Here is a 27,514-nt window from a genome sequence, read left to right as displayed (position 1 = left end):
GCTCAGCTGCGGATCCCCGGGCACTCCACTTCCTACAGCCATCCCAGCAGTTGTCATGCTGCGCACGTGGAGGGCACCCGGTTGGCAAAGGCAGCCTTCTTATCTTTGGAGGCTTCATGTTTTATACTGCCAGTTATTGCTCAGGTGGTTACAATAAAAGCATCAAACCATCTGACTAAAAATACTGAAGCACTTACAAAAATAGAGCAAACCCATATGCGTGTTTTTAGGCAGTTTTAAACCTGGGCAAGGTGGTCATTTCAACAAGCTGGGGATCCCAGGAACACAATTGCGAGAGGCAAACTTGCGGCCAGATCAAGCCCGCCCTTCTGGCATTCCGTGGCTTTACTGCTGAAGGAGAAGGTAGAGAAACCTGTTTGAGTTGCACCACAATTCTAACCTGGTAAAACCAACCCATTTTAAGGTCATCAATTTAAGGGACCTGATGACCTTCTTAGGCCATCTTGGTTTTTCACCTCACGTCCCCAGAATTTCACCGCAGTATTTTTTTAAAAAAAGACCCAAGCTTCTAGCCCTCAAGATGCATGCATGAATTTGAAAGCACGCAAGGAGTCAAGAGAAGGAAGGGGGGGTATGAAAAAAAGATTGGTCTGGCCTTCTCTCCCCTCCTCTGAAAAAAATAAACTGAACTTTCACGGCAGGGACAGGATGGCAGGCTAAGATGCAGCTTGATTATGCAACCGCTTAACACTCTGGTTACGAACCAGCCAGCAAATTGTTTTCTTCAGAAGAAAGCAAGAGCAAGTGCCTAGTCCTCATGAAGGCTGGCAAACATCTCGGCTGAATTTTTAAGAAGTTGGAGCCCCCTTCCAAGCCCTGGATGCATCTGAAACTTGCCCCAGGACTTGCTGGTGGGGGTAATTTGCAGACAAGGAACAGAGACCCCAGCCTGCGCACAGTGTTTATGGGGGCGCAGTGGGAGCACCAGTGGAGAGGGAGCAGAAAGCAAAGAGGGAGGTCAGTCTGCCCCCCCATGGCTGCCCAGACTGAGAAGGCCCCCCTTCCCCTCCTTAGAGATGGCCAGTTGAATTCCCCCCCCCCGCCCTTAATGTCACCTGGCTGCCGGGACCCTCCTTGACCGCCTTGCAGCGATGGCGCTGAGGATCAGTAAAGACCTGGTGACTCACTAGCTGCATTCGCAAATGCGCTAAGACAAACTGTGGTTTGTTTTGTTTGGGCTACTCTTGATTGTAAATCCTGGTTTAGGACCGCGCAGTATTTGTACCCTGACTATTGTCCCATCCACCTCTCTGATTTTCCACATATGGGAGAGAAAGGAAAAGCAGGAGCCAACCAGCCTAGCTTGTCCTGACTTCTCGGGCCAGCTTTCCCCAGCTGGCGCCCTCCAGGTGGGCTGGCCAACGCTCCCGACCCCCTCCAGCTGCTGGCCGGGGGAAGAGGGCGGGCTCCCTCGCGCGCCGCCGCAGAGCAGCCGCCCCGGGAAGGCGGCCGAGGCCGAGCGCCGCGGCGCTGCCGCTCGGGGCCGCGTCCCACCTGCGCCTTCTCTTCCCGCCTGCAGCTCGCCGCCCATGGAGGGCTCGGGAGAGCCGCTGAGCCCGCTGTGCCGGGCGTACATCTACGCCATCCACGGCTGCCTCTGCGAGGTGCTCTTCGTCGTGCTCATCCTGGAGCAGGAGTGGGTCTTCCGGGCGGCGCTGGGCGCCTGCTCCCTGCTGGCCTACGGGACGGGCGGCCTGGCCCTGGAGGGCATCTACCTGCAGCTGCGCGGGGACTGCTGCCTGCTGACGCGCTGCACGCTCTACACCGCCTGCATCTACCTCTGGCAGCTCGCCGCCGGCTGCCTGCTGCGCTGCGTCGGCGCCTGCCCCTGGGACCACAGCCAGCTGCGCTACAACGTGCTGGGCCTCGTGGCCCTGGAGCACGGCCTCCTCTGGTTCGTGGGCTCGCTGCTGCTGGAGCGGCTGGTCATCGCCAACGCCCTGCGCCTGCGCCTGGGCCGCGCCTGGAAGCCGCCGCGCCGCCCCGCGCCCCGCTTCGAGCTGACCCACGACTGACCGCGGCGGCGGCGGCGGCGGCGGCGGGGCGGGCTCCGACCTGCCGCGCAGGGTCGTTGCGGGACTGGCCGGAGGACGCCGGCGGGGCGCGAATCGCGGCGGGGCTCGCGGTCTCTTTCGGGACGCCCGAGAGTCCGTTTTGCGGGAGCGGAGGAGTGCGGGAGGCGACCAGGAATTCAGCCCCAGGCCAGAGGCGCGGGGGCTGACCGGGGAGGCGCTCGAGGGCCTTCCTCGGGCAGCCGGAGGGCCCGAAGCGTGGGAGGACGCGGCCGCGGGCCCGGGGGAAGGAGGCCCGCCGCGCTGGCGCTGGGAGTCGGGTGCCCCATCAGTCCGGCCAGCGTTATTACGGTGGGCGACGAGCCCCCGGGCCGCTGGCGGAGAGGCCGCTCGTGCGGGGCGGCGGGGAGGGCTTCCGCCGCCCGGCTTTGCGACCTGCGGCTTCGCGGGGAGGCGCTGGCGGCGCGCGGGGGCCGGAGGCTGCCCGGTTCGTGCCTCGCTGCGGCGTCAGGCCCGGGTGGGGGCGACTCAGACGGCTACCAGGATCCTGTACGGGAGGCCGCGGCTGTCTGCCCCGGAGGAGGAGGAGGAGGAGGGCGATTCCCGATCCGTCCAGGCCGGGTGCCGTAATTCAGTTGGCGTCGCGGGTGGGGAAGCCTCTCTCTGCCGGGGCCGGGTTCTGCCGCTTAGCGAACGACAGCGGCGCTGTTGCAGCCGCCGCCTCAGCAGCAGGGGCTTCCCCACCCAGGTGCACCCAGACCCTCCCGCGCCTCCCGGCTCCTCTGAACCGTCAGGCTGGCTCTGCCCAACACGGTCCATGGCAAACCCTCAGCGGCTGGTGGTTCAAAACTGGCTTGTGGGCTGTTTTCAGGGGCTGACCCTGCTGCACAAACTCAGAAAGGGGGTGAATTCCACCCCCAAGTTAAAGGTGTTGTGTGAACACGGGTGTCGGGAAAGAGATTTTCTGCATTTGGGTCCACCTTGAAAACTCTTCACATCTGCCCCAGATGCCCGTGGAGGTCTCAGCCATGCATTCTGATGGGCGTTCCCCCTTCTTTTTTCAGGAAGAATGGGGATTTCTTGAAAAAATGACAGGGGGGACAAAAGCCAGTAGGGAGCTGAAATCTCAGCAAAAAAGTTCCCAAGTCACAGTGCCCCTTCCTTCCCCAGTGCAAAACTTCACAGCCCAAACACAAAGCTTTACAGATCTCCTGGGGAAGGTTGACTTACTCCTGGGCTCCATTTGTGTGGAGCAGAAAGAGGCAGGATGACCAAAAGGTTATTCAGTCTGACCCTGAGGACATGCTGTTCCAGCCCAGATGCTGAAACCTCAGTCCCAGTCATACGTTATCCTCAGTGATTTAAAATGGTCATTAATATTTCAGACCCAGAAACTCCTCTGTCATCTTGACTCCATGTATCAAGACGGAATGTTCTGAATATCCAGCAGAACCGACCCAGACTGCTTGTCTTAGAAACTCACTAGGGTCTCCATGGGCCAAAGGCTCCTTCACCAGGCAGGGGGTTGGACAAAGTGTTTTCTACGATCCCCTCCACACTAGTCCATGTTTTGGGGAACGCAGCCATTGTCTTAGAAAGTTGTGCCAAGCAGCCTATCGCATGAAGGCATAATTCAGCTTATGTGGGCATAATGGGTTACGAAAATGGTGCAAATATGGTTTACTAGGCAGGGCTTAGGGTTCCGTGGTGTGTAATGAACCAGCCTGAGGGTGCTCAAACTGGCCACAACTGCAGATGTGAGTTCTGTATTCCAACATCAGGAACACATCTGTCAAACAGTCAAAATAGCAGCCCTTTCTCTAGTATTTTTGCAAAGGTATCATGTGGAAAGACCAGCATCAAGGAGCAGATGTGAACATTCTTCCATCTATAATCAAGGAGACTATTCACATTTTTATTCCATCACTATCAGATGTAGTCTGTTTAAAAATATATATTAAAAAAATAAAAGAGAAAGCCAAAAAGGAAAACGTCTCTATATTCTTGTGTAACATTTAAAGACATACAGATCTAACAAAGAAGTCATATTAATTAGCTCTGAAATCAATTCACGAGACCGAAACATAAAACAGCAGATAAATTAATACAGAACATTTCCTCCCATGGAGCAAGTTAAGGCAGATGGTTTGTTTAATTTTAAAATAAACCTCTCTATTTCTATTAAAAGAAATATTGGTTTCCAAATATCCAAAGAAAATAAAGTTTGTGTTTATTTTAAAATAATAATAATAATAAATAGCTTACACTGTATTAAAATTTCCAGCTGAGATTTTGCAGAGCTGTTTGAAAAACGTTATGATCACTGAGCGTGAGGGCCAGCTCTGTTCGGTGTTGCATCTGCGGCTTATCATCATCTGCACCGCTGTCCAGTTTCCTCCCCAGGACTTAGGCACAAGCGCTGCACGAACTTGTAGAACCTAGTTTGGGGTCCTCAGCTCTAATTCCCCTGCGCCACTATGGGGTGGTGCTAGCTGGGAATTATTGGAATTGTAATCCAAGAATCTGGAGGGAGCCAGTTAGGGAAGAATGGGGCTGCAGGCATGTGCAGCATGAGAGTTTAGCACAATATGTGAATAATTGTGGCTTGCATATCAAACACTGGCATAATCAAGGTAGAAACCCAGCCCAAGCTTTCTAACTTCACTCAGCTTCGGCCATCCTCCAGCAGTTAATTATCAGTTTCCGATCAGGAAATCAGTGGGGTGTTCAGGGGAATGTTACATTCTGAACTGGAGGAATGATCTTCCCGCTGAAATGCAGCCACCAGCCCTGTTCGCCTCGCACTTCCTTGGAGAAAATCCAATGCGCGCAGAGGGGGCTCTGTGCAGATGGGAGCACAGCTTTTTGCTCGCACTTAATGCACATAATACTGAAGTCAAGAACACATCATACCCAGTTCAGACACAACTGGTTACAGATTAGACCAAGATCCGTGTAATTAAAAAACAGTTCCTCGAATTGCTAAACTTACCTGAGTGCCAGATGCAGAGAGAAAGGTTTTGTATTATTTCAGTGTGCTCCCCAGGGAGGTGGGAACTGCACCACCCAGAAGTCACTGCCAGCGGATGAAAGCCACCTCCTCCTTGGGACTCTCCACAACGCTCTGCAGGATAATCCTGTTCCCTCGTCATTAGCCACATTCCCTAGTGGTTATACTCCCACAGATTAAGTTGCCACTTGGCTTTCTGCCACCCGGTGCACTCCAGATATGTTGGAATACAAGTCCCAACTTCCTGGCAGAGGATGGTGGGACATGCAGTGAACACAGCCTGAACGGCCCCTGGAGGGGAGGGCTGTTCTCTCAGCACCCTTCTCAGATGCTTGAAAAGGTCAGTGCTCCCTGTATATCGGAACCGGGGTCAAAGGAGATGCATCTCCGGGGCTGTGTGAGCGCATGAACCTCACGCAGCCCTGGCTGGACTCCATCTCCTTTGCTAGAGGCGAGAGAGCGAGAGAAAAGAAAACAATTTGCTTCTTTACCATTTGGGGTCTTTTAGTCGGCACAAATGGAACCCAAGAGTAAGTCAACCTGCCCTTGGCCAGGGCAGAGCCAGGCTCTCCCAGAGACCCAGAGTGCAACTTTGCTGTGCACAATTCCATCACAACAAATGTCCTAAAATCCCCCATCAGACTGTCCCTGCCCTCAGGCTGGCAGTCTAAAAGTGAAGGCACGTGAAGAAAAAGGGGCTGGGAGGGAGGAGGAAAAAAGCGCAGGCAAGAGCCTTTACAGTTGTGGAGCTGTGCACAATGGCTAGGGATGAAACCCGTTCTGCTAGCCTGGCCGAGTGGTTGCCAGTTCGGCTGCCAGTTGGGGGGAGCCGGCCGGGCACTTGCGCATCTCTACCCTGCAGGTCCAGAAGGGCCTCTTCTTATTCCAAGTGACAGGCTCAGCATCAACATCTCAGACGTATTATAGCCAAGCCAAGCAAGCCGATTCTGTATCCGAGCATATTTTAACTTTCTGCCTCTTCTGGGCGGCCCCCTTGCCCTCAGGACGACATTTGTTGTGATGGAATTGCACGCAGGTTGCACTCCGGGTTTCTGCCAGGGTCTGGCTCTGCCAGGGCCAGGGGCAGAACACCCCCCCTCTCAGTGCCGCCTCCCCAAAGTTTTGTTGCCTGGTGCCTCTCCAGAAGCAGCCTGGGCACCTCATGGGGCCCCTGGCGCCCACCCAGCCTCCCCCCCAGGATCTTCAATTTGCCCCTCGTGGCCTTGGGCCCCGTGGGATGGGCGTGCTTCTCAAGGAAGGCTGAACGCCAGCCCAGGCGGGGGGGCACAGCCCGACGTGCCTTCCCAGCCCCCAGTCCCAGCCCCTCCCTTCTTTAGAGGCAGTGGCTGTCAACTTTCCAACGGACTCGCCCCCCCGCCCCCCCCGCCCCCGTCGCCCAGGGAATTGAGGGCCGTCGCTCACCACTAAGAGGTCACCAGATGGGAAAGTTTTCTGTTGCAGTCCCAAGGGGCAGATATGGGGCCAAAGCCTGAGCGGCGCTGCCCCCCAATCTCGATCGATGGGGATGAGGGAGGCCATTCAAAGCAGCACACTCTGCCTCTCTCAGCCACTGCCTCCTCTGCCTTCCGACCAGCTGGGGAACTCGACCGCTTGCCTTCCCTTGGTTCTCGTTTCATCCGTTGCCTGTTGGCCCCCTTTCCCTGTTCATAATCCATGGATTCCAGGGACTTTCCAAAGGCGTCACATTTCTGACTCACGCAGAATTCCACTGGAACAACTGGAGTGTTTTCCCTGTTGCATAAAGACATCTCTTGTTTGGGAGAAGGCTGTGGCTGTGTTCCCACAGCAACTTCATTTGGTTGCTAAGTTTAGATTCACAGACTAGATGTTGGTCAAACAGAGCTGCGTTTGCAAAACAAAAATAGCTAATTGAGGTTAAAAATTAGGAAATTTCACTGGCTTTGTGAAGGCAGCTGCCAAGCTTTTGCTGACCTGTCAAGGATCTTGGTCGAATCCAGCTGTGTGTCTGCTGGGTGGACAGAAGAAGGGATTCTGTTCGGTGGTGGCTTCGCATGGCATGTGAACTGAGTCTTTATGGTTTGTGAAACATGGATTACGGCTCAAGGTGTTGTGTGAATCCAGCAAACTGGCTTGTTCAAGCAAAGCTGGTTTAAAGAAGCTCAGTGCAGTGTGTGTTTTGGAACACTATAATTACTGGCCAGGCATGGGAGTTGTAGTCCAGGGTATCTGGAGGGCACCAGCAGGGGGAGGTCAGAAAACAAGGTGATTCAAAGCCTAGAAGGAGGAGGACGCAGGGAGGAGAGAGGAAGAGGTTCCTGTGCACCGTGCAGGAGGAAGGAGGCAGGGCCCTGGGGTCTCTGGGGGCACTGGCCGCAAACTGCCCTCAGCGGTGGGGTTTAGAGAGCCGCCAGCGGGGCTGCCAGGCTCCCAGGTGCTCACCCGCAGCCGCCTCCTTCTCCCACCGGGCCTCAGGTGTCCCCCGTCTGGGCCGCTGCTGGACACGGAGGAGAGGCTCTGCCGCCCCCCGAAAACTGCCCCGGAGCAGCGCTGCAGATGCAGGGAGACCGTCCTTGTCCCTGAATAGAGCCAGCGTGACGGGGGAAAGAAGAGGTGGGGAGACCTGGGCAGAAACACGAAGAAAAGCAACCCCCCACCACCAGGGAAGCTTTTGAATTCTTCTCCCAAGCAAAACGATGGTTGGTTTCATTTGTTTCTGGGCTTGCAAAAGGCTACCTCCACCCCCACCCTGGAAACGTTGATCTCCCGCAGGAGGCTGCCTGGGACGAGACCAGGAAGGTGGTCTCCAGAGGCCACCCTCGCCCAGCCCTCACCGCCCCAGCAGGAGGATCGGGCTGCCCGGGCGAAAGGGATGCTCCGGTCGCCATCAGGGTCTCCTTCGCTTTCACCTTCACAAACTGGGCAAACCCCAGGCCAGACCCTTCAAGGAAAGAGCTCGTACGCAGCGGCCTTTCCCCACCCAACGGCCAGAGCAGGGAACCAGCGAGCTGCTTAGATGAGGGGCTGGGTGGAGTTTCCCCTTAAAACATTAGAAAGTGCTGAAATATTTTAAAAAGAAAAAAAAAGAAGGGCTTTGAAAGGTAATATGGCCACAATCTTAGATCTTATATGGTATGGGGGGATTCAGAGACCTCTTAACATTTTGGGTAATAAGCGAGATGGCTTTCCTTTTGGAAGTCAGCGACGCCACCTAGTGCTGCATCATCTCGGCAGCCTATGCATGGCGCCACCATGTGCGGCGCCACGTCTTCACACCTCCCTGCCCTCATCCCCTCAGCAGCACGTGAGCCGCCACCCTGGCCACGAATTCAGCCCCCTGGGAGGTGAGCAAACGCCTGCCGAGAGCGAATGACTTGCTTGGGCTCCGTCAGCTGGGCTTCAGAGCTGGTTGGGGGAAGAAGTGGCTGGGCTGCTCTAAAGCAGTGTTTCTCAGCCTTGGTCCCTTGAAGATGTGTGGGCTTCCACTCCCAGAATTCCCCAGCCAGCATGGCTTGCTCATCAGAAAGAGAATGCTCGCATGCTGGCTGGGGAATTCTGGGAGTGGAAGCCCACACATCTTCAAGGGGCCAAGGCTGAGAAACGCTGCCCTAAGGGCTGGCATTTGCTGAGACAGGGAGCCAGGCCCTGATCCTGCAGCCGTTGGGGCGTCTCGGTGATACCCTTGACCAACATGTTTTGCTGCACTCTGTGAGCAACCGCCATAAAAACCACCCACAAGCCGCAGGAAAGTGTTTTTCCAGTCAAGCTTGACTTCTGGTGACATCAGGGACATCTCTGCATGTTTCCCCCGCCAAAGTATGGAAAGGCTTGGCCTTGCCTTCTTTCAGGATGTTTCAGTTTTCCACTCTCGGACTTCCTGATTGTCTCCCTTCCAAGTATTAAGCCACGTCCAACTCTGCTTAGCTGGTGGCCCAGAACAGGTCATCCAGGAGTGCTGTCATTTATTCAGACAGCAGGCACAGACAATTCAGACTACAGGTCATCCTCATTGAGCAATCACAATTGGGACCAGCAACTCGGTCATTAAGCGAAGCGGTCTCTAAGTGAAGCCGCCACTGCGCTTACAATCTTCCTTCAGTTTTCCTTTGCTTTACAGACCTGCAAAGGTAGCAAATGCAAAGAGGGTCGCCAAGTTACTGTTTCATTACATTGTAATGGCGAACAGTCGCTAAATGAAGCAGTCGCTAAATAAGGACGACCTGTATTTTTTCCCAGAGCAAGTTGATTCTTATGAGCCACAGAGATCAACTCTGTATCCACAAGCTCATTGAGCCAGTCAAGGTCTGCATTTGCAAACTTTTAATAGGTAATAGCTGGATTCACCAGGCCGCTGGAATCAAATCAATCCCACTTTGGCTCAGGGCATTGTGAAAAAACAAAGGTTCATCAATCGCCCTTTAAGTCTCCGCGCAGTATGTGACCCCAGCCAGTTGTGACTTATTTAATCTGCCAGGGCTTGTGCAGAGCGTGAGCAGGCCCAGGTTGAACGCTGGTAGGGAAGGTCAGGCCAGCCTTGGCGCCGGGTGGGGGCAGCATCGATGTGCTCTGTGGAGGAAGGGAGGGCCTCCTTGCCGAGGCGTTTGTCAGCCCTTGGGCGCGCACTTTTTTCTGTTCTGTTCTGTTCTTTCTTTCTTTCTTAATCCTCCCAGGTCAGAACAGTTTGTTCCACTTCCTGCTAGGCTCATCAGGAGTGTCGGTGGTGTGACGATGAGTTGTGACAATCTGCACAGAAAAGGTTTCCATTGATCTTTGTCAGGACGTTGTGGAAGCCAAAAGCAAAGATTAGCCAGTTTTAGTTTGTCGGTCTCCGGGCCAAAGGGCAGAAACTGCTTGCAGGCGCAGGACAGGAAAACCACAGGGCGAGAGGCAGCCTTTGCAGGAAGCTCTACCTGGCGCTGGTGCTGCGCCAGGAAGTTCTTGTTGATGCTCTCAAAGGAAAAATAAAACCCTAACACTTGGGAGGAGTTTCTAAGTCTCCTTTTTATTCTGACAGAAAGAGATGGAGTGGGGCGTGTATGAGAAGGCATTGGCTTTTGTGAGATAACATTTGCTAGAGGGAAGAAATGCTCCCAGGCTCCTCCTGATTTTACGCAGGAAAGGAATTCTGGCCATCGGCTCTGGGCCAGGGTCCCTGCAGAAGTGGGGAGACATACTCCACCATGGTTATTTGGGAAAGGGGCTGCCCGATGCCTCCTGATCTTGGGCTACCGTGGGCCAGCATGGCTCCCCCTTCCTGCAGGGCAGAGGGGGTCCCCCAGGCCGGGCGACTGATCTGGCCAGGGTCTCGCCCAAACGGAGTGCCAGCCACAGAGTTGGCCTCCTGGCCAGGGGTGCAACCCAGACAGAGTGCAGGAGATAGGTCACAGCCAGGGTTGCCAGCTCCCCCACCAACAAACCCAGCCCAGTTTCTTGGGCTTTCATAAGAGCAGCTTCACAACGCGGAGGTCACCCCATTTGCACACCAAATGAAAAGCTCGGGGCAAGGAGCCATCCAGCGGCCGCTGTTCTTTGGATTGTCCCGTAGTAAATAAACCTTCATTTGAGAGGGAGCCCCCCGCCATGCTTCCTCCTGCCCAACGCAGAAGCAGCCTGAAGCCACCCTTCTCTTTCCGCTGGGGCCCCGAGTCTTCCCAAAGCAGAAATCCAGCTGCAAAGACTCGCCCCATAACCAAAACAATCCAGGAAACACCAGGCTAAATTTATCACAAGCATTGCACAAGTGCAACCCTCAGGAAGTTTTCGAGAAATCTCACAGCTGAGTTTCAAAGATTGCTCAAGTGCCCTTCGCAAAACTGGAGTCTTCACACCAGGGTTTCTCTCATGGCTGGCTGGGAGTTGAAGTCCACGCGTCTTCAAGTCACCAGGGTTGAGAAACCCTGCTTCACAATCTTGCCAAAGATCAACTTTACATTCGCGTGCCCATCCGATTTTTAGCGCCTACAAACCAGAATTTCATCTCCCAAGTTCAGGCTGACAATTCTTAGCTCTCCGTCAGCAGGAAGGGCGGATTTGCACGCCTGTCCCCCTGACCGACACCGGCTGGACACCATCAACAGCCTTAACCAAGTCAGTTCTAAAACAGCAGCTGCGCCCACGCAACGTCTGGCCTGGTTAGCTTTCATCTGGGTCTGTTTGCTCTCCTTGCAGCTTGGTGTATGGTGCGAACGCATCAGGGTTATTTAAGAGTCCGAGTCTTATCCAAAGCCAGAAAAGGGGTTAATCCGTGTTAAGTGTGTGGTTGGGCAAAGGCGACGTCATTTAGAGAATGGGAAATGCTGGTGTTTCTTCGCCCCTGAGCAGAGAAGGCTGGGCCTGCTGGAAACTGATCTGTGGATAAAGGGTCACCTTTCAAGCCGGGGCTGTGGGGCAACTCTGAAAGTGCAGGTATATTGCAGTAACCCCCCCCCCCCTCCGTCAGCTCGAGTTTAGCCCTCCTCCCTGCTCTTGCTGGAAGACAGGCATGTCCCCGTTCCCCCTCCCTTTGTTGGTGAGGGGAGGAGAAGAAAAGTCCCCCCTTTCCTGCCCGTTCTCTTGCCAGGTCCCCATGCCGGAGACAGCAGCTGACGTCACTGCACACCCTTGCCAGGCCTGGGACGCTGACGTCGTGCAGCAGCTGGAGCCCACAGCTGGAGCGGGGCCAGGATCCAAGGCGACAAGTGCAAAGGCTTCCATCCGGATCCGCTTTCCTCGGCTGGGAACGCTGCGCCCCTCCAGGCAAAGGGAGGACTTGTGCTAGTTCCATGGCTGTGGAGCAGCTCCTCTCCTGGGCCGCCACGGTGGCCCCCCTTCCAGGCGAAGGAAGCAGCGATGGCGGGGAAATTCTCCGGAGCCCAGTGTGGCAGCAGAGGGGGGTGGGGAGTCTCAAAGGAAACACCATCCCCTGCAAAAAATTAAAATAAAATCCGAGCGGAAACGGTTTTCCTCCAGGGGACCCCAAAGGTACTTTGCACATGGTCAGGGGCACCAGCTGGCTTGTCCACCCCTCTAAGGCATGGCTTGGTTGTAACAACACTCTTTTAATAACTCTGTTAGAATTAAAGGCCGTATCCTTTCCCTGGGAAAGCTGTTTTCCCTTCGGATGTATTCGGTTTCAATTTCATCAGCAAGGGGAGAGGAGTGGAGGAGGAGGAGGGGTGTGGGGGAGGATCTGCTGGGAATCCAGCTTCCTTTTGCCCCTTCTGGCCCCCTCCCTTCCCAAGAGGGCACACCAAGGACTGTCATTTGAAAGCCAGAGCTGAACAGGATTTTTTTCCTCCTCCCTCCCCGTCTCTTTTTCTTACATCCTTTTATGCTTTTTAGCCCCAGATCTTCTGAGAAGTCCTTTGGGCTAAAAAGCAAGGGAGAAATGCCGCAATTACATCATTTCTTCCTTTTCCGTAAGGCATTTCCCCTTTTCTGCCACTGCTACAACTCCCAGCATGGCTCACTTCTGGCCATGCGTGCTGGGGATGCTGGAAACTGTCGTCTCAACCTCTGGAGGCCCACATCTCAACCCGCTCAAAAGGGAGGTGGGCTGAGTTGACAAATTAACTTAGCCTGTTGTGTGAACCTAGCACTTGTGGTTACTGTAGTTAGTGTAGTGTATCTCAACCTTGGCTCCTTTAAGATGGATGGACTTCAAATCCCAGAATTCCCCAGCCAGCATGGCTGGCTGGGGAATTCTGGGAGTTGAAGTCCACCCATCTTAAAGCTGCTAAGGTTGAAAAACACTGAGTTAGTGGTTCAGTACATCATGCGAACCCAAAGACGAGGTTAATGGGATAAGTCAGTGTTCCTTAAACATTTTTCTCTTAGGACCCCTTCCCACTTTTAAAAAATATGGAGGACCCCAAAAGAGCTTTTGCTTCTATGGGCTATAGTTATCGATATTTACCATATTAAAAATTAAAGTTGACACATTCACTACCACTACTGCTTCCCACAATTGTTTGATGGGATTTTAATATTTTTCTGCATAGGCCGGCAAGTGATTTGCATTTTGCAGATCCCTGAGAGGGTCTTGGGGGACGTCCAGGGGTCCTAGGACCGCCCTTTAAGAAACAGTGGGAGAAGCCATGCTTAACACCAATGTCCCATCCTCGTTGGGGGTGGGGGGGAATTCATGGCGGAACATATTGTGCAAGCAAAAAGCTGTAGGTTCCATCTGAATTAAAAGGATCAAGGAGCAAGTAATGGGAGAGAGCTTTTGGGGGGTGGGGGGTCCTGCGGGTTAAAGCTGGAAGATCGCACCCTCAAGGTCTCGTCTGCGCACACCAGCCTCCCTTTCAGGCGGGGGGGAGCCCTGGAGTCCCGCAGCGTGGTCCTTTTGGGGTGACCAGCCTGAATGGCCACCTGGGGCAGGAGAGGGACTCTGACCTGCTCACGGGCATCCTCTTCATGCACAGCATTGTGGCTTTGGAAGCAGCCTCCCAGGAGCCCAGTTGGGAAGGCCACATGGCGTTGGCGAGCCTGCCTTTCAGGCTGGTGAGATGATAACGGCGCCCAGAAGACACCCAACCGGAAGCAGAAGCTGAAAAGCAGGGCCCACAATGAAAAAAAGAGAAACAGCATATTTTTTAAAAGTGCGTTTTAAAAAACTTCCATGTATGGCAACAAGGGTGCTTCTGACCACAGGACACACGACAAGGGGGGTGCTGTGGGCATCTCTGCGCAGCTTCTGAGCAGCCCGGGGGCAGCTAGCCAACTGGCACCCGCCTGCTCCTCCTCCCGAGTGCCGGTCTGCAAGGGTCCGTCTGCTGCCAGGCTGGACGCCAGTCCCGGGGCATCTCTTGTCAAGGCAGCAGCTGCATCAGCACTCCAGCTGTTTGCCTTGGAGAGCTCCGCTCCCCCCCCCCGCTCTTGACCCACTTCTACATTCCACGAACGGCTGGGAGGCAGCAGCGCTGACGCACGACACACTTGGCTGACTCCGTCCCCCTCCCTGCGCTCCCCTGCTCCAGGGCCCGCGGCCAGCAGCCTTGGCACAGCCCGCAAGGCTGGCGGGACGTTGTGCTAAGCCCCTGCTGAGCGCAGGGTGGAATTCCAGGCCACCCCAAGGCCAGATCGCCGGCTCCGTTTCTCTGCCGGAACGTAGAGCCCTCTCGCCCTCCGCCTGCCTGGATCGGGGATCGAAGGCAACTGGGCATAAGCAACTAGGAGAAAGGTGGGTTTTCAGGGGGCCGGGCGCACCCCCAAGGACAGGCAGGGGGCTGAGTCCGGCTTATCTCACAGTTCTTGTTTTCTCTGGAGCAGCACCCAGGTCCCTCCCAAGGAGCCTTCCATGGGTTGGAGTTGTGTCTGTCTTCACACAACAAGCTAAACCCACTTTTTTTGCCCCATGTCAACCGACTCAGCCACAGCTGGCTGGCTTCACACATCTTAACTCATAAACCTAAGTTTACTATCCACATTTGCTGAGTTTGGGCAACACAGTTAGCCCCAAGCAAGCAATTTTGTTGCATGCTCTACCCCCAGATGAGACTGTGGCTGCTGTGAAAGGGAGGGGGGGGCGTTGGCAGGCTCTGAGAAGCCTCACTCTGCTTTGGGGCCACCAACGGTGACCGGGAGCAAGCCGCCCGGGCTGGTCCGGGGCAGCCTCCTCCCGTGTTCCAGAGTGTTGTGTGCGAATAACAGAAGCCGCCTTCTGCAGAGCCAGGCCCGGGAGGCTGGGGGCAGGCTGGGGGCACTGCTCCCCAGACTGTTGTGCAGGAGGGGCAGGATCATTGGCATCCAAAGCCAGTGGGGCTGTCCCACTGGCCTCTGGCAGGATTGAGCCCCAGCCCTCTCTCCCGGGGCATTTACCACGGCCCTTGATCTGTAAACCCCCCCCACACACACACACACAGAATAGATCTGCCACCAGTTATCCGTAGGGTTTCCCAACAGGAAAAGCAACCAGTGGGAAATTCCCAGGAACAAACGGGTGGGGTCTTCTGCAAACATCTTGCTATTTTTGCAAGCCTCAGCAGCCCATCTGGAGCTCTCCCTGGCTTGAAGCTGTTTCTCAGCCCCCCCAGCCCTCTTGCCAGACCCCTGATGTGGCAAGGGAGCTGGCCTTCTCCTTCTCCTTCTCTGGCAAGGGCCTCTTGCCCTTGGCAGTTGGGTGACCCTCAGCCCCCCTCCTGGCCCGCCCACTCAGGCGACTCGATGCTTCTCCTTTTAAGGACAGCCCTTTGTCCAGGCTGGCCGGACCTCCAGAGGCGGATGGCCAGGCCCAGTTGGCTCACCCTTGCAGGGCAGCAGGAGCTCTGTGGGCTGTGCCCGGATGACTGCCCCATCTTGCCAGGCTGCATGGTCAGCCTCTGAGCGGGGGGGGGGGGTCAGCTTTGGGGGACACCCAGCTGGAATCCAAGATGAAGAGTGGCCCCTCCCCGTCCCCCGGTGCTTCTTTCCCTCCTGGGAGCTCTGGAGACCTGCAAGAGGGGTGGGGGGTGGGGCAGGAGGTTGGCCAGAAGCTTGGCTGATGGAGCATGCAAGGCAGAAGGGGCCGGGGGCGGGGGGGGGTGTCAGCTGGTCCAAGGGGGAGGCCAGAGCAAGAGAAGATGTTTGGAAGCTAAAGAGGACGTTGGCTCCTGATCCAGATTCTCTTTCAGGGCGAGATAAGGCTTCCATCCCCGCTGCTGCCCGCCAGAGGAGGAAGGAGCATTTGCAGATGAGTGACCTGGAGATAAAGCGCCCCCCGCATTATGCAGCTTGGCCTCCCTCCCCCAGCGGGGGCCAGAAGCACCTGATGATTCCCTGCTCCAATGAGCAAATGGGTGCGGAAGGCAAGCCCCGTGCCCCTTTCTGGGGGGTGGAGGGGAGGAGAGAAGGACCTTCCACCTCCAGATCTTCCTTCCAGCTCTTATTCCACCACGGGTGTTTTGTTTGGGCCCTTGGCAAGGAAGGGAATTCTCCTCTGACCACCTGGGGAAGGAAAACAGGACACCCCTTGGGTTGCCAACCTCCTGGGGTCCCTCACTGGCCACTCACTTGCCCACCAGACCTTTCTGCAGCTCCCGCCAGGTAGCCCATAACTTGGAAGGTGGAGCAGCCCGGGGGCACCCTCCCTGGGCTTCCCTCAGTCCCCAAAGCTGCTGGGGGAAGCTTAGCTGCAGGGGCCAGGGAAGAGAGTCCTTTAAGCTGGGGAGGTTTGTGGACCTGCCATATCCCCCCCCCCAAAAAAAGAGAGCTGAGCTGGGCTAAGCTGAGGGTTGCATCCAGCCCACATGAGACAGAAGCTCAGTTGGGTCTGCCTGCGATGCACTGTTGGCTCCCCCCCATGCTGCCCAGCCCCCTCTGTTCCCCCTCCTTCTCCTCTGGGCTCTGTTGGCAAGTTCTTGCCCTGACGACAACCCCCCCACAAGTCCTCTTCCTGCCACTGGCTGCCCTTTGCAAGGTTTTGAGGTCCCTGCAGCAAGCTGGGCCCCCAACGGCTCTGCGGCTGCTCCCCACCCTTTCCGTTTGGGCAGCTCACATATTTTCCGACCCGTGATGCAACTGGCTTGCTTTGCGGTTGCAAGACGTCCGCTGCGTGCAAAACAGGGTTCCGCTTGGGGGCTGGGAACCAAGCATGCCTCGCCGGACCTGTTCGTCGGAGGTAGAGAAAGCGTTTGTGAGTGTCACCCGCCCGCCACAGCCGTCCCAGGGAGCTGTTCTTCCTCTCCCACGCAGTCTCTGCCCCACCCCACTGCAGGCGTGAAGGGAAGATCGCCTCCGTGCTGCACCACCACGTTTCCTCCGATCTCTATTTCCTGCGCTGCTAACCAAAAGAGCTCCAGAATGCTGGGCCTGTCTTAAACTCTGGTGCCTGCCCAGAACTAAGAAATGGGGGCTCCAGCTTTGAATTCGCGGCTGCTGAGCAGGTGTCTGGCCATTTCGGACATTACGCCAAGCTATCGTTTCTAAGGTGTCGGCTTTTCGCTTAGCATCTTGTACAAACCCAGCTAGTTTGGCCTGTAATCCACACTTTATGCCTTAATGTTTTATATGAAGCAGCTAATAATAGTTTACCTGATTTAAAACTAGCCATGGAGTATTGAAATTGATTGACTTTGAATTTATATCCCACTATAGTCTCATGATTCTCAGCGGTATGAACAACCACATACGCCGTGACAAGAGAAATAAAAAATAGAAGATGGCGTGATGGGGAGCATCAGTGGAACACTCTTTGGGAAGGCTCAGTTATCAACAACTCTCTGAAAGCCATCAACATTGGGAAGAGGTCGCCTGATTTCTGGGAGGAGACCATTCCACAACCCTTCTAGCTTCATCTCCCTTCCCCTCCCGCAACTAAGTGTGGGACTGCCGGGAGTTTCTTCCCAGTGCTCAACCGGTTGGCCGATACAGGTTGGAGGAGGCAGTCCTGCAAGGACTGAGGATGGAGGGATGAACTCCGTCAGCATCCCAGCCTATCTCATAGGGTTGAAGTGTTGCCACGCAGCAGTGTGAGTCCACCCTGTACAATTCCAGAGGAAACCCAGGATGTAAATGTTCCAGATAAACAGGGTAACTGTCTGAAGAAATGGCTCTCGACAGATGATCCAACCAAGGGTTAATTTTTCTCCAAGGTTGCAGAACAGGATCAAGCCCAGATGCAGATCCAATTTCCCACATCATGCTAAGCCATTATTGTCTTCAATCACCAAATCACCAGAATACCACAATTTGATGGATTAACACAATACATTAAACCACAAATAACAGCTTACAAACCACAATAGCTAGCTGGCACATTGCACTAAGCCAATTACAAACAAACCCCATTGTGGCTCAGTGTGATGTGTGAACTCAGCCACACACTTAGCCCCCACACCCAGGATTTCCTCCTTTGACTGGAAGAACTTTCCAGGGATTGGGGCAGAAAGGAGTCTTCTGAGGGTCTAAAGCTTAATTATGGAAAAAAGAGACACCAGAACAAACTCCAGAACCTGCAAGGCAGACGCTCTCTAACTTAAGGCTCTTGACCTAAACTTCAGTGTGAGGAAGAGGAGGAGAAGGAGAAGGAGAAGGAGAAGGAGAAGGAGAAGGAGAAGGAGAAGGAGAAGGAGAAGGAGAAGGAGAAGGAACAACAAACAACAAACAACAAACAACAAACAACAAACAACAAACAACAAACAACTTTCCTTTGGCACCCAAATAAGGAAGAAGCCAAGAAAGACTTCTGGGGTTTGGTTCCTTCTTCAGTGAGAGAGCCAGACCTCCAAAGAGCTACACCCAGCACAGAGACTCAGATGGATTTCCATGAGGGCAGGGAGCTCTCTCTCTCTCTCTCTTGCTCTCTCTTTCTTTTATATTTTATTGGAAGAATTAAAAAAAAAAGGGCTTTCAAAGATTTGGATACACCGGGCAAATGGACATTTTGGGACAGAAGGTTTGGACAAGATGCCAGCTGGATCTCTCCTCTGTTAGCCTCTGAGAAAACCATACCTGGAAGTTGGGGAGCCGGTGCCAGTAAGGAAGGAAGATTCTGGACTAAGTGGGCCAGGACTCCCCCAGTGCAAGGCTGCTTCCGATCTCACCAAAGAAACAGAGCTGCAGGGCTGGATTTTGGAGTCCCACCTGAGCTGGGTGGGACCTGGGATGCCTACAGGCTCCAGGTGAAGCACCCAACCCACCCAGTGCCATCTCTTGCCTTCCCTTCCTGGTCCAGCCAGAAGACTTCCATCATTGATGCTGCCTTGATCTTCTTCAGCTCTTTGAAATTGAGGAAAACCCCAAGTAGGGTGAGCTTCCATTCTCATTTCCCATCAGCCCTCCTCCACTATGTCTTTCTGGGAAATTAGTTAAGGGTAGGGTGGAGGAGGATGCATTGATCAATGTGACATTGCAATCGCTGCCTGATTTGTATTAATTGTGAAATCCCATCTTGAAACTCCAGCTGTGCCTCCAGCTAGCATCCCATTGAACCCCAATGTAATTGGCTTGCTGTGAACCAAGCTAACATGGTTTGCTGCAAATCTCAGCCTAGTGCAATGTATGATATACTTTGAATCTGGTGTAACTGTCTTGGTTTATTCCAGCTTTCCCCTACCTGGCGCCCTCCAGATTTGGGGAGCTGTGACTAGGTGCCTGGTGGAGATGCCAGACTGGAGCAATCTGGCTTACCTTTGGGGGAAGGTGAACTTTGATAAGTTATTGGCACATACTGGAATCCGACTCTTGAGTTTCCAGGGTGTGCCCCAGCTTTACCTTCGCTTGGCAAGCTGCAAGGCGCTCGGCCCGGGAGGTGCCACTTTGGAGGTCCACTCAGCAGCGTGCGGTGGGAGCCGCAGAGCCCACGAAAGTCCCCCCCCAGCAAGTTCTTCCAGTCTGGGCACCATAATGTGGGTGTTCCTCTCAAGGCGCCCTTGTCAGCTGACCGGCTGCCGGAATGTGCTCTCGCCACGCCCTGCTCGCCTTCAGCCTGACAGAGGCATCAATGCCAACGCCCAGCCGGTTATTTACCACAGGTTGCAACTCAGCAGCTGTTTTATTTTTACTGTAGATGTTCTGACATGTCTCTTTTCTATGTGAGCTGCCAAGAGCCTGGGCAACCGAACTGAGTTAGAGTGATCTGGTGCTCCTTGTAATTCCTGGTTCAACTACGACTGGGGTCCCCCAACCCTCCCCTCCCCTCCCCATGGAGTTATTTTCTCCATCTACTTTAGGGTTTGGCCCTTGCTTTATTCCCTTGCCCCATTTTTTCCTTGCGGCATCTGATGTGCCCAGGAGTGAAATCCCACCTGGATGCGAAGTGTACTTGTCAGAAGTTTCTTTCCCAGGAAGGAAATTATCTCTAAAGACCTCATTATAAACGGGCGCCAATACAAGGGTAAACGGGACCTTCCGATCCTCATATTTATTATTAACTGAGTATTGGTTGCACCATTATCTTTTGGAGATTCAGAAAAGAAATAGCAAAGTCTCTTTTTCTAGCAAAGAAAAAAAGCTAATGTTTTGAACCATTTTAAATCTTAGCACAATCTCATTTGCTTCATAGTTCACACACAAAAATATATAGATATTATATATATTATTCTGGAATATTACAAAAAAGATAAATACAATATAAAATTTTTTTTGAATAAATAGACTCTATAAATAGTTTGGTTTTGGTTATTGCCTTATTACAAGGTAAACATTGAGGATTTAAAAAACAACACCCACCATGGAAATGCCACGCAGGTGTGACTAGCATCAACGTTGGTTTAGAAACGAAAGGCATCCTCTCCCTCCCCAATGCTCCCCATCAGTGCAAAATGTCCAATCTGACCAAAGCGAAAGCAGCGGGCGCCATTTCGGCACTTTGGCTCCTGGGCTTCTTCCCCAGGGAGAAACAGCCCTGCCATTTTCATTTCTGACACCGGCAGAGAGAGAACATTTGGCGATCTTAGGGCCAGTTCCAACCCCCCCCTTACGAGGAACAGGGGGACGAAGGAGCAGGATTTCCAGAGTCTTAGTTGTATGGAACTGGAGAGTGGGCTAAATATTTCCTTGGATGACCTAGGAAGAGAGTTCAAATTCTGGAATTTCTAAATTTGGAATATGAGACTTCATGACCGGACACCTAGCTAGGTGCAGATCCCAAGTTCCCATGGAACGGGGTAGCCGTGATCTTAAACGGTTTTCTCGTGTGGGCAATCCAAGATTGAGCTTACCAGGAATCTTGCCCCCCACTGGAGCAAGAACGTGGGTTGGAGGCACAGGTCAACTGGGTCCAAATTCTCCAGCACGGGAGAGCTTCACACCTGCGCAGCTGGCATAGGAATACGGGAGGAGGTGGAGAGGAAACAGCCCCCCCTTGCACCAACAGGGATTCACACTTCTCGGTGTCAGAGCACTCCCCGGGGGAAAAAAGTGATTGTCCTGCCAATGTTTCAAAACCTCAGGAGGCCATGAAATGGGGGGGAAAACTCAGCACCTCCCCTTAATTCTCAACCTATTGTTGCTGGAGGACTAAACAGAGGATATTCACAGTATAAAACATGGTATTTTAAAAGCATTAAAAAAAAAAAAAACCACCAAGGTACATTAACCACCACCAAGATGTAATGTAACTCTTGGCTCATTTCCCTGGTTCGACCTGGTTTCCATGGTATGTGATCTTTTCCTCCTTACCACAGGAGGAAAAAAGAAAAAAAAATGTGCTACATACAAGTAAACGGTCCCTTTTTCTTCCTGGGACAGTCAACCCTTGGCATAATGCTCAGGTGTTGAGGGGGAAAGATCCTTTCCCCTTGCACAGCTCAAGACTTCTCCAGGTGGGGATGATTCTAGACTGAAAAAAGGGAGGGGGGAGGGGGGGGCATAACCTCCCTACAGCTGAATTTCTCAAGGGGAGGGGCAAAGGGAACCGTCCTGAGGGAAACCGAGGGAGGGGGCGAGGCTGAGCCACCCACTGCCAATCTCAGCTCAGGCAGGTGTATTGTGCAAAGCCAGAGAGAAAAGGACACTGACCCCCCCCGCCCCCGCCCCACCTTGGCCTCCTGGCTCCCTGAGAGGAACAGAGGGATTTCCATGATAGTTGAAGACCCACCTATCCCCGTGCCCCTGCCATGATAAGGATGGAGAGTCACCCCTGGGGAGGGAGAGGGGGAGCAGGGACTTGGCCCCCCACTCAGCAAAACTGCTCGGTTTGGCTACATGCTGACCCATTGCAAACCCCTGCTTAAGGCACTAGTCTGTGAAAGGTAAACCACAGTAAGCCGAGCCCCATTTGCTTTCTGGAAAGGCATTTCCCAGGCCCCTTGAAGGCAGGGAGGCCGGCTGGCGGGAGGAGGGAAAAGCTCTCCCAGGGTGACTTGAAGATCAGGAGAAGCAACTGCTCTGAAAAGCGTCAGTCCGGTGGGTTTTGGGTCCTCCCCACAAAAGGAGTATCATACAGACGCACAACCCTCCCTTGCAATCAACAGCAAGCTTGAAGTGTCCCATCGGGCCGGCCCACCTCCCTCATTCCGAGACAGAAAGCCGGTTGAAGATGGGCAGCCTGTGGGGGTTCCCCGCCGGCCCGCCGGGGGGATGCAGATCGAAGACAGGAGAGTCGGATCCGCTCAGGCTGCTGGAGCTGCTGTAGCACTCGGGGTCCGAGAGGGAGTTGGAGGAGGAGGTTCTCAGCAGGGCCGAGGCCGGGGTGGCCGGGGTCCCAGGGGCCGGGGAGAAGAAGTCTCGGTGGCCCTGGAGCGAGCTGGCCAAGCCGGCCGATTTCCCGCAGCGGCACGAGCAGCAGCCACTGCCGGGGGCCGCCGGAAGCGAGTCCCCCAGGGAGGACATGAGGGAGAGGGGGTCCACGTTCAGGTGCTCAAAGGCTGGCGAGAAGAGCTCGGCGGAGGCAGGAGGCGGCGACACCGAGGGGGCTCGAGCAAAGGAGGCGGGATCCGGGAGGCTGGGCAGCGGGGAAGTGCGGCGGGCGGTGGGCACCCCAGAGAAGCTGACGCTCTGGCGCAAGAGCTGTGGCGAAGCACCGGGGGTGGTGGCGGTGCTGTGAAACTGGGCCTCCTCCGGGTAGTGGATGAAGTGGCACCGCGAGCCGTAAGGACACTCGCCGTGGATGTAGAACTTGTGGCACAGCTCCGTCTTGTACTTGGGGTGGCGGCTGACCGTGCGCAGCTCAGCAGAGCCGTGGGCGAACTGGCACTTGACCCCGTACTTGCATTTGCCGCTTTCGCTGAAGGTGCGGCACAGCTCCGTCTTGTAGCGAGATGATGGGGCCGGCACGGGCTGCTTGAGCGGGGGGAAGCCCGGCGGCGGGGGCGGCAGGTGGGCCTTGCCCTCGATGAGGCTCACTGAACGGTCCGGGCGCAAGGGAGGTCGCAGCTGCTCCCCGCTGGGGCTCCAGTGGCTGCGCACGGGCCACACCGCAGAGGAGTCTCCGCTGCTGTGGAGCGCCGTGTCCGAGGAGCAGGCGGAGTGGCAGCAGGACAGGGTGGAGTCCTGCCCTTCCAGCTCTTCACTTAGTGAGAGGTTGAGCAGGTTCTGCAAGGGAGGGAGAAGCCGGAGAGGTTAGTGACCGTGCAAACACCCACAATTCTGCCAGCCTCAGTTGCTGCGGAGGTCAAAACCCCACCCCATTCACAAGGACAGGATCGTTCGGTAGGTGGGACCTGGGGGTTCAGCAAAGAATGCAGGCCCCTGCTCTGCAACCTGGTCTTTGCAGCCACGCTGCACAGGACCCAAACGGACACCAGAGAAAAGCACCCTCTGCAGGCAGGGCATTTGGCGATCCCATCCCCAAGCCTCGAGACCCTGAAGCTGGCCAGAGCAGGGAGCCATCAGCCACCCTCCCTAAGCCAGCAGTCCCTCCCTTTGGAGTTATCAGGAGGCATTTTCTGCTCCCCACACCCTGGCCTTGGGAGAGCCAGACACGCTTCTCCAGTGAGTCTGAAACACTGGAAACCCTTGGCTAGAAGCAAGCAGCTGACAGGGAAGGTCAGAAAGAAGCCCATGTCAGTGACAAGGGGGGGGAGGGTGACGTCAGCAGCCTTAATATAGTGCAGGTGGGCTGGGCTGGAGCTATTTTTAAAGAGGCTGTGGCTGGATCAGAGCTGTGGAGGGCAACAGCTGCTGGATAGTGACTGTAAACCAGAGAACATGGGGGGGGGGTCACTGGGGGTGTAAATACTTCCACCTCTGACAGGCACGAGTCCTTGTGAGGGATATGAAAACAGATGGCTGAAAGATCCTTCCACAAGTCCTGTGGAAAGACGGCGGATGATTCCTGCTCTTGCAAGATTCACACAGGGGACAATCGGACAGCCAAGTCATATTTTTCTGCCCCCCTCCATTTTATGCAGCATAAAAAGAAATCTCTTTCCACCTCTGGTAAATACGCATTTCAACCAATGGACACACAGTGCACCACTTCTCAAATAACACACTCTCATTGTTGTTAAAAAACCCTGTTTGAACAACCAAACTTACTTGCTACATACTTTTCCACCTTACGCAAAAGTGCCCGGGGAGGGGGAAAAACCCCCACCAGGGCTGGAGGGCACTCAGAGAAATCCCTGGGTTAAAGTTAGGTAAATCTGAGAAGTGCACCGTTTGTGCCTAGAAACGCTGCTTGGAGGCTTTTGCTCGACTCCACGTTTGTGGGGTACAATGTGGGGGGAAGAACCGTTTCAGGCCAAAGACGCCCGGCGTGGACCCAGATCCAGCTGCTGGGACGACGCTCTCCGGGGCGAAGGCAAAGCCCACGGAAAGTGCGGCAGCCCCAACAAGGGGAAGCAGGCAGGCGCGCCTGCCTCCGACTGCTTCACTGGGCCCCGAGCCCCTGCCCCGGCTGGGTCGACCGCCGCCGGAGCCCAGTTTTTCTCCAGCGGGGATGAAGAGCCGAAGACAGTCCAGCGCCAGCACCCGGAGGTCGAGTCCCGGCAAGCGGCCGTCTTTTCCTTCGGCCTGATAGCTGCGCTGCTCGTCCAGGCAGCTTCTTCCGTCGACATGGCGGCCCGTCACGTTAGCGATGAAGATACTCCCGCGCCAGCAGTTTTGATGCGAGACCCTTCGGGAAGAGCCTCAGCGAAGGCTCCCTCCTAAAGCCGCTGGCGCCGGAGTATCCGATCGATCGGCCGCGCCCCTGGATCCTGGAAGGAGTTTCCGCAAGTCTTCCCGCTGCCCCGGGACCCGAAAGAGGCCAGTCCGGGAAGGACTGCCACTGCCCCCACGACCGCACAGGCGACTGGAGGAGGAACGCCGTCTGGAGCTCCCCTCCTCGGCCCAGCGGGGGCTGGAAAAGCGGCCTTCGCGCTCGGGAGCGGCCGCGAAGCCCCCCCGCCGAGCCCGGAGCCCGGAGCCCGGGGCGGGGACGGGAGCGGGAGCGACGTAATTCTTGACCTAGAAAAGGCTCCGCCGCGGCCGGCCCTCCGCTTCCTGTTTTTGCGATCCGCCTCCCCTTCCCACCCAGCCGGGGAAAAGAGGAAGCGGCTTTTCCTCCGGCTTCTCGAAGAGCCCTCGGGGCGGCGCAGGCGCAGCCGCCCTCGCCCCCCGCTCTTCCCCAAAGCGGGCATTTCCCTTTTCCGACAGCGCCCGGAAGACACGGTTCGGGCGGCCGCCCCCCGGCCGCCTCCGGCTCCTTCCCAGCTCGGACTGCCGCGCGGCCGCGTCCCGGGACCCTCCGAACACCGGGGGACTACAGAGCCCCAGTTCCCGGCCAGCGGGGCTGACAGCGCCGGCTTCGGCAAGGCCGGCCTGGCCCCGCTGCCACCTTCCGGGAGGAGGAAAGAGTCGTCCGTTCTTCTCCTGCCCCCCCCCCGCTTCTGAGAGCTCCCCGAAGGGCGGATTTCAAACTGGATCTTAAGGCGCCCCGGGGCCGGGGGCCGCCGGGGGCCCTGAGGGGCGCCGGGGATCCTGCGAGACGCGCGGCGGCGGCCTCCGAAGGCTACGAGGGCGCTCGGGAGGGGCTCCCCGGCGCCTTCGCTCGCCCTCCCCCCCCGCCGGGGAGCAGCCCCCGGTCCGGCAGAGCTCCCCGCCGGGGATCCGCGCAAAGGGCGGCGGGGCAGGAGCCAAGCCGGCACCAGCTGCCCAAACGCCGCGCCCGCGGAGCGCCCCCGACGCCTTCGGAGCCAGAGGCAGGCAAAGCCGCCAGGCGCCCTCGCCCGCCGGCCGCGCGGCGAAGAAGTCCGCGGGGAGCGCGGCTCTCACCTGGTAGAGGTTGCGGACGTCCAGAATGGAGCTCATGGCGGCGCCTGGGTCGAACTCCGCTCGGCCGAAAGCAGGACTCGCCGTCTGAGCCGCGCCGGGCGCGCGACGCCTGATAAGCCGGCGCCCTAGCTCCGCCCCGGCCCCGGCCCCGGCCCCGCCGCCTCCGCCCCTCCCGCTCCCCCGCCCCTTTCCCCCGCCCCTTCCCAGCGCTGGCGAGGGGCGGGAGCGCGCGCCCCCGTCCTCCGCGCCCAGCCCACCCGGGCTCGCGCCGCCTCCCCTGGCCGGTCGCGGCGCTCGCTTTCCGGGACGCGCCTGGCCGGGGCTTTCTCGGCCGGCCGGCCGCTCGCTCGCTCGCTCGGCTCGACCCAGGCAGGCAGCGGCACGGGGCGCTGGCGGGTGGGGGCAGCCAGCCTCCGCCTGTCGCCCCTGGCTGGGGAGGGTGGAGGGTGGAGGGTTCGTCGGGGAGAGTTGGGGAACCTCCGTCCAGTCGGAAAGCTAAGCCGCGGCTGGCCCCGTGGCTTTGGGCCGAGCGACGGGAGGGAGAGCCCGGGTGGGCTGCCCCAGGTGCCCCCGAGGAGAAGCCGCCGGCGGGCGGGTGGGCCGAGCTTCCCCCCGAGAGGGGAGGCCAGCCGCAGCCTCCCTCTGGCGCGGCCCCCTGCCCCGCGCAGCGCCCAGCGCTCCCGCCCCCGTCCAGTTTCAGTCGATCACCCCTCGGGGTTCAAACTCATCCCTTCCAATTACCTGTATGGAAATGTGTGACATCAGGAGTGAGCCACCCTGCCGAAAGCGCCTGGCTGAACATGCGGGGAAAAGAAACCCGAAGAACACCCTTGTGGGCCTGTCAGACGGGCCGCCCCCTCCCCCCCGCCCCCCCCCCAGCGGGAGCAGGAGCCAGAGATGACAGCTGGGCAAGTCGGACGGCCCGGGTGGACTTCGGACTTACTAGCCGGGAAGAAGTCGCCCGGAAGTGGCCCTCAGGAATCTCAGGAGAGGGACAGAGGGTGGGAGTCCCAAGGGGAAAAACAGTTCAGGTGGGTTGGGAAGTGCTGAAGAATGAGATGATTAAGGCCCAAGTACAAACAGTGCCGAAGAGGGAGCTGGCTGGTGAGATTGGTGTGGCCACCCCACGCTGATCAACCGTGAAATGAAAAGGACCTGTTTAAAAATGGAAAGAGGGGCCCACAACAAAAGCCCAAATGCTGGGAAATGGCCCAAATCTGTGCGGCTCAGTGAATGCCAAAAACAGCAACAAAGATGTCTTTGGTTACGTACAGAATAGGAGGAAAGTCAAGGAAAAAGAAAAAATGGTCCAGCCTGGCAGAATCTGCTGGGGGGGGGGGAATTGGGGGGCAGAAGAGAAATGCAGGTCAAAATAGGGAAGAAACTGGCGAGAGAACACCTCGCTGCTTTGAGTGAATTCAGGTCACCAGAACTGAATGGAGCATATCCCAGGGTGCTGAAGGAACAAGTGGAGGCTTTCCAGAGGGAGATCCAAACTCGAAATCAGGAGGAATTTCCTGGAGTCACGGGGGCTCCATCCCTGGAGGGTTTTGAGCCAAGGTGGGGCAGCCCCTTGCCTGAGCGGGGCTGAGGGTTCCTGCCCTGGGCAGGGGGTGGGTTAGATGACCTTCAAGGTTGCTCCCAGGGCTTTCAATAGAGGTTCCTGGGAAGTGGGGACAGGCCTGGGAATGCCCCAAATGCATCCTGAGGGCCGCTGGGAGACGCGCAGAGTCAGACCAGCTGGGCAGAGGTCCTGATCCAGTCTCAAGCTCTTCTGGGGTTCCTGCAGCTGGCCCTGGGACAGATGTTCCCAGCGCCTTTTGGTTCAGCCTTCAACAAAGCAGCTTGTAATGCTGGCACCACCCAGGGATTCAAAGCTATCCAGGATCCCTAG

At 56.2% G+C, this 27,514-nt stretch overlaps 3 protein-coding genes and 1 long non-coding RNA gene across 4 annotated transcripts; 2 read left to right on the top strand and 2 right to left on the bottom strand.

Annotated features, from left to right (window-relative positions):
• The first annotated feature begins 1,193 nt into the window (after positions 1–1,193).
• LOC148216092 (transmembrane protein 229B-like) lies at positions 1,194–4,461 on the top strand. Its single transcript, XM_088139713.1, has one exon. The coding sequence runs from the start codon at positions 1,551–1,553 to the stop codon at positions 2,034–2,036; it is 486 nt and encodes a 161-aa protein (XP_087995839.1). The 5' UTR covers positions 1,194–1,550; the 3' UTR covers positions 2,037–4,461.
• Positions 4,462–8,665: 4,204 nt separating this feature from the next.
• Positions 8,666–17,077, bottom strand: LOC112541408 (uncharacterized). Its single transcript, XM_025170780.2, has 3 exons — positions 16,478–17,077; positions 13,399–13,552; positions 8,666–11,923 (listed from the first exon to the last, which is right to left on the bottom strand). Exons 1-3 carry the CDS (start codon positions 16,573–16,575, stop codon positions 11,270–11,272), a joined length of 906 nt encoding a protein of 301 aa, XP_025026548.2. The 5' UTR covers positions 16,576–17,077; the 3' UTR covers positions 8,666–11,269.
• On the top strand, positions 13,892–17,215 carry LOC112541409 (uncharacterized). Its single transcript, XR_003085397.2, has 3 exons — positions 13,892–14,185; positions 15,615–15,779; positions 17,077–17,215. It is a non-coding gene; the product is annotated as an uncharacterized LOC112541409 (long non-coding RNA).
• A 3,610-nt stretch (positions 17,216–20,825) lies between these two features.
• ZFP36 (ZFP36 zinc finger CCCH-type) lies at positions 20,826–25,733 on the bottom strand. Its single transcript, XM_088139703.1, has 2 exons — positions 25,621–25,733; positions 20,826–22,956 (listed from the first exon to the last, which is right to left on the bottom strand). Exons 1-2 carry the CDS (start codon positions 25,654–25,656, stop codon positions 21,934–21,936), a joined length of 1,059 nt encoding a protein of 352 aa, XP_087995829.1. The 5' UTR covers positions 25,657–25,733; the 3' UTR covers positions 20,826–21,933.
• Positions 25,734–27,514: the final 1,781 nt, after the last annotated feature.

This window comes from Python bivittatus, unplaced genomic scaffold (genome assembly GCF_059951505.1).
Source record: "Python bivittatus isolate LINGU-HERP-01145 unplaced genomic scaffold, Pbiv_v1 ctg000310_np1212, whole genome shotgun sequence".
NCBI classification, from domain to species: Eukaryota; Metazoa; Chordata; class Lepidosauria; order Squamata; family Pythonidae; genus Python; species Python bivittatus.
Note: the sequence above shows the minus strand (reverse complement) of the source record. Positions and strands in the feature narration are given on the sequence as shown.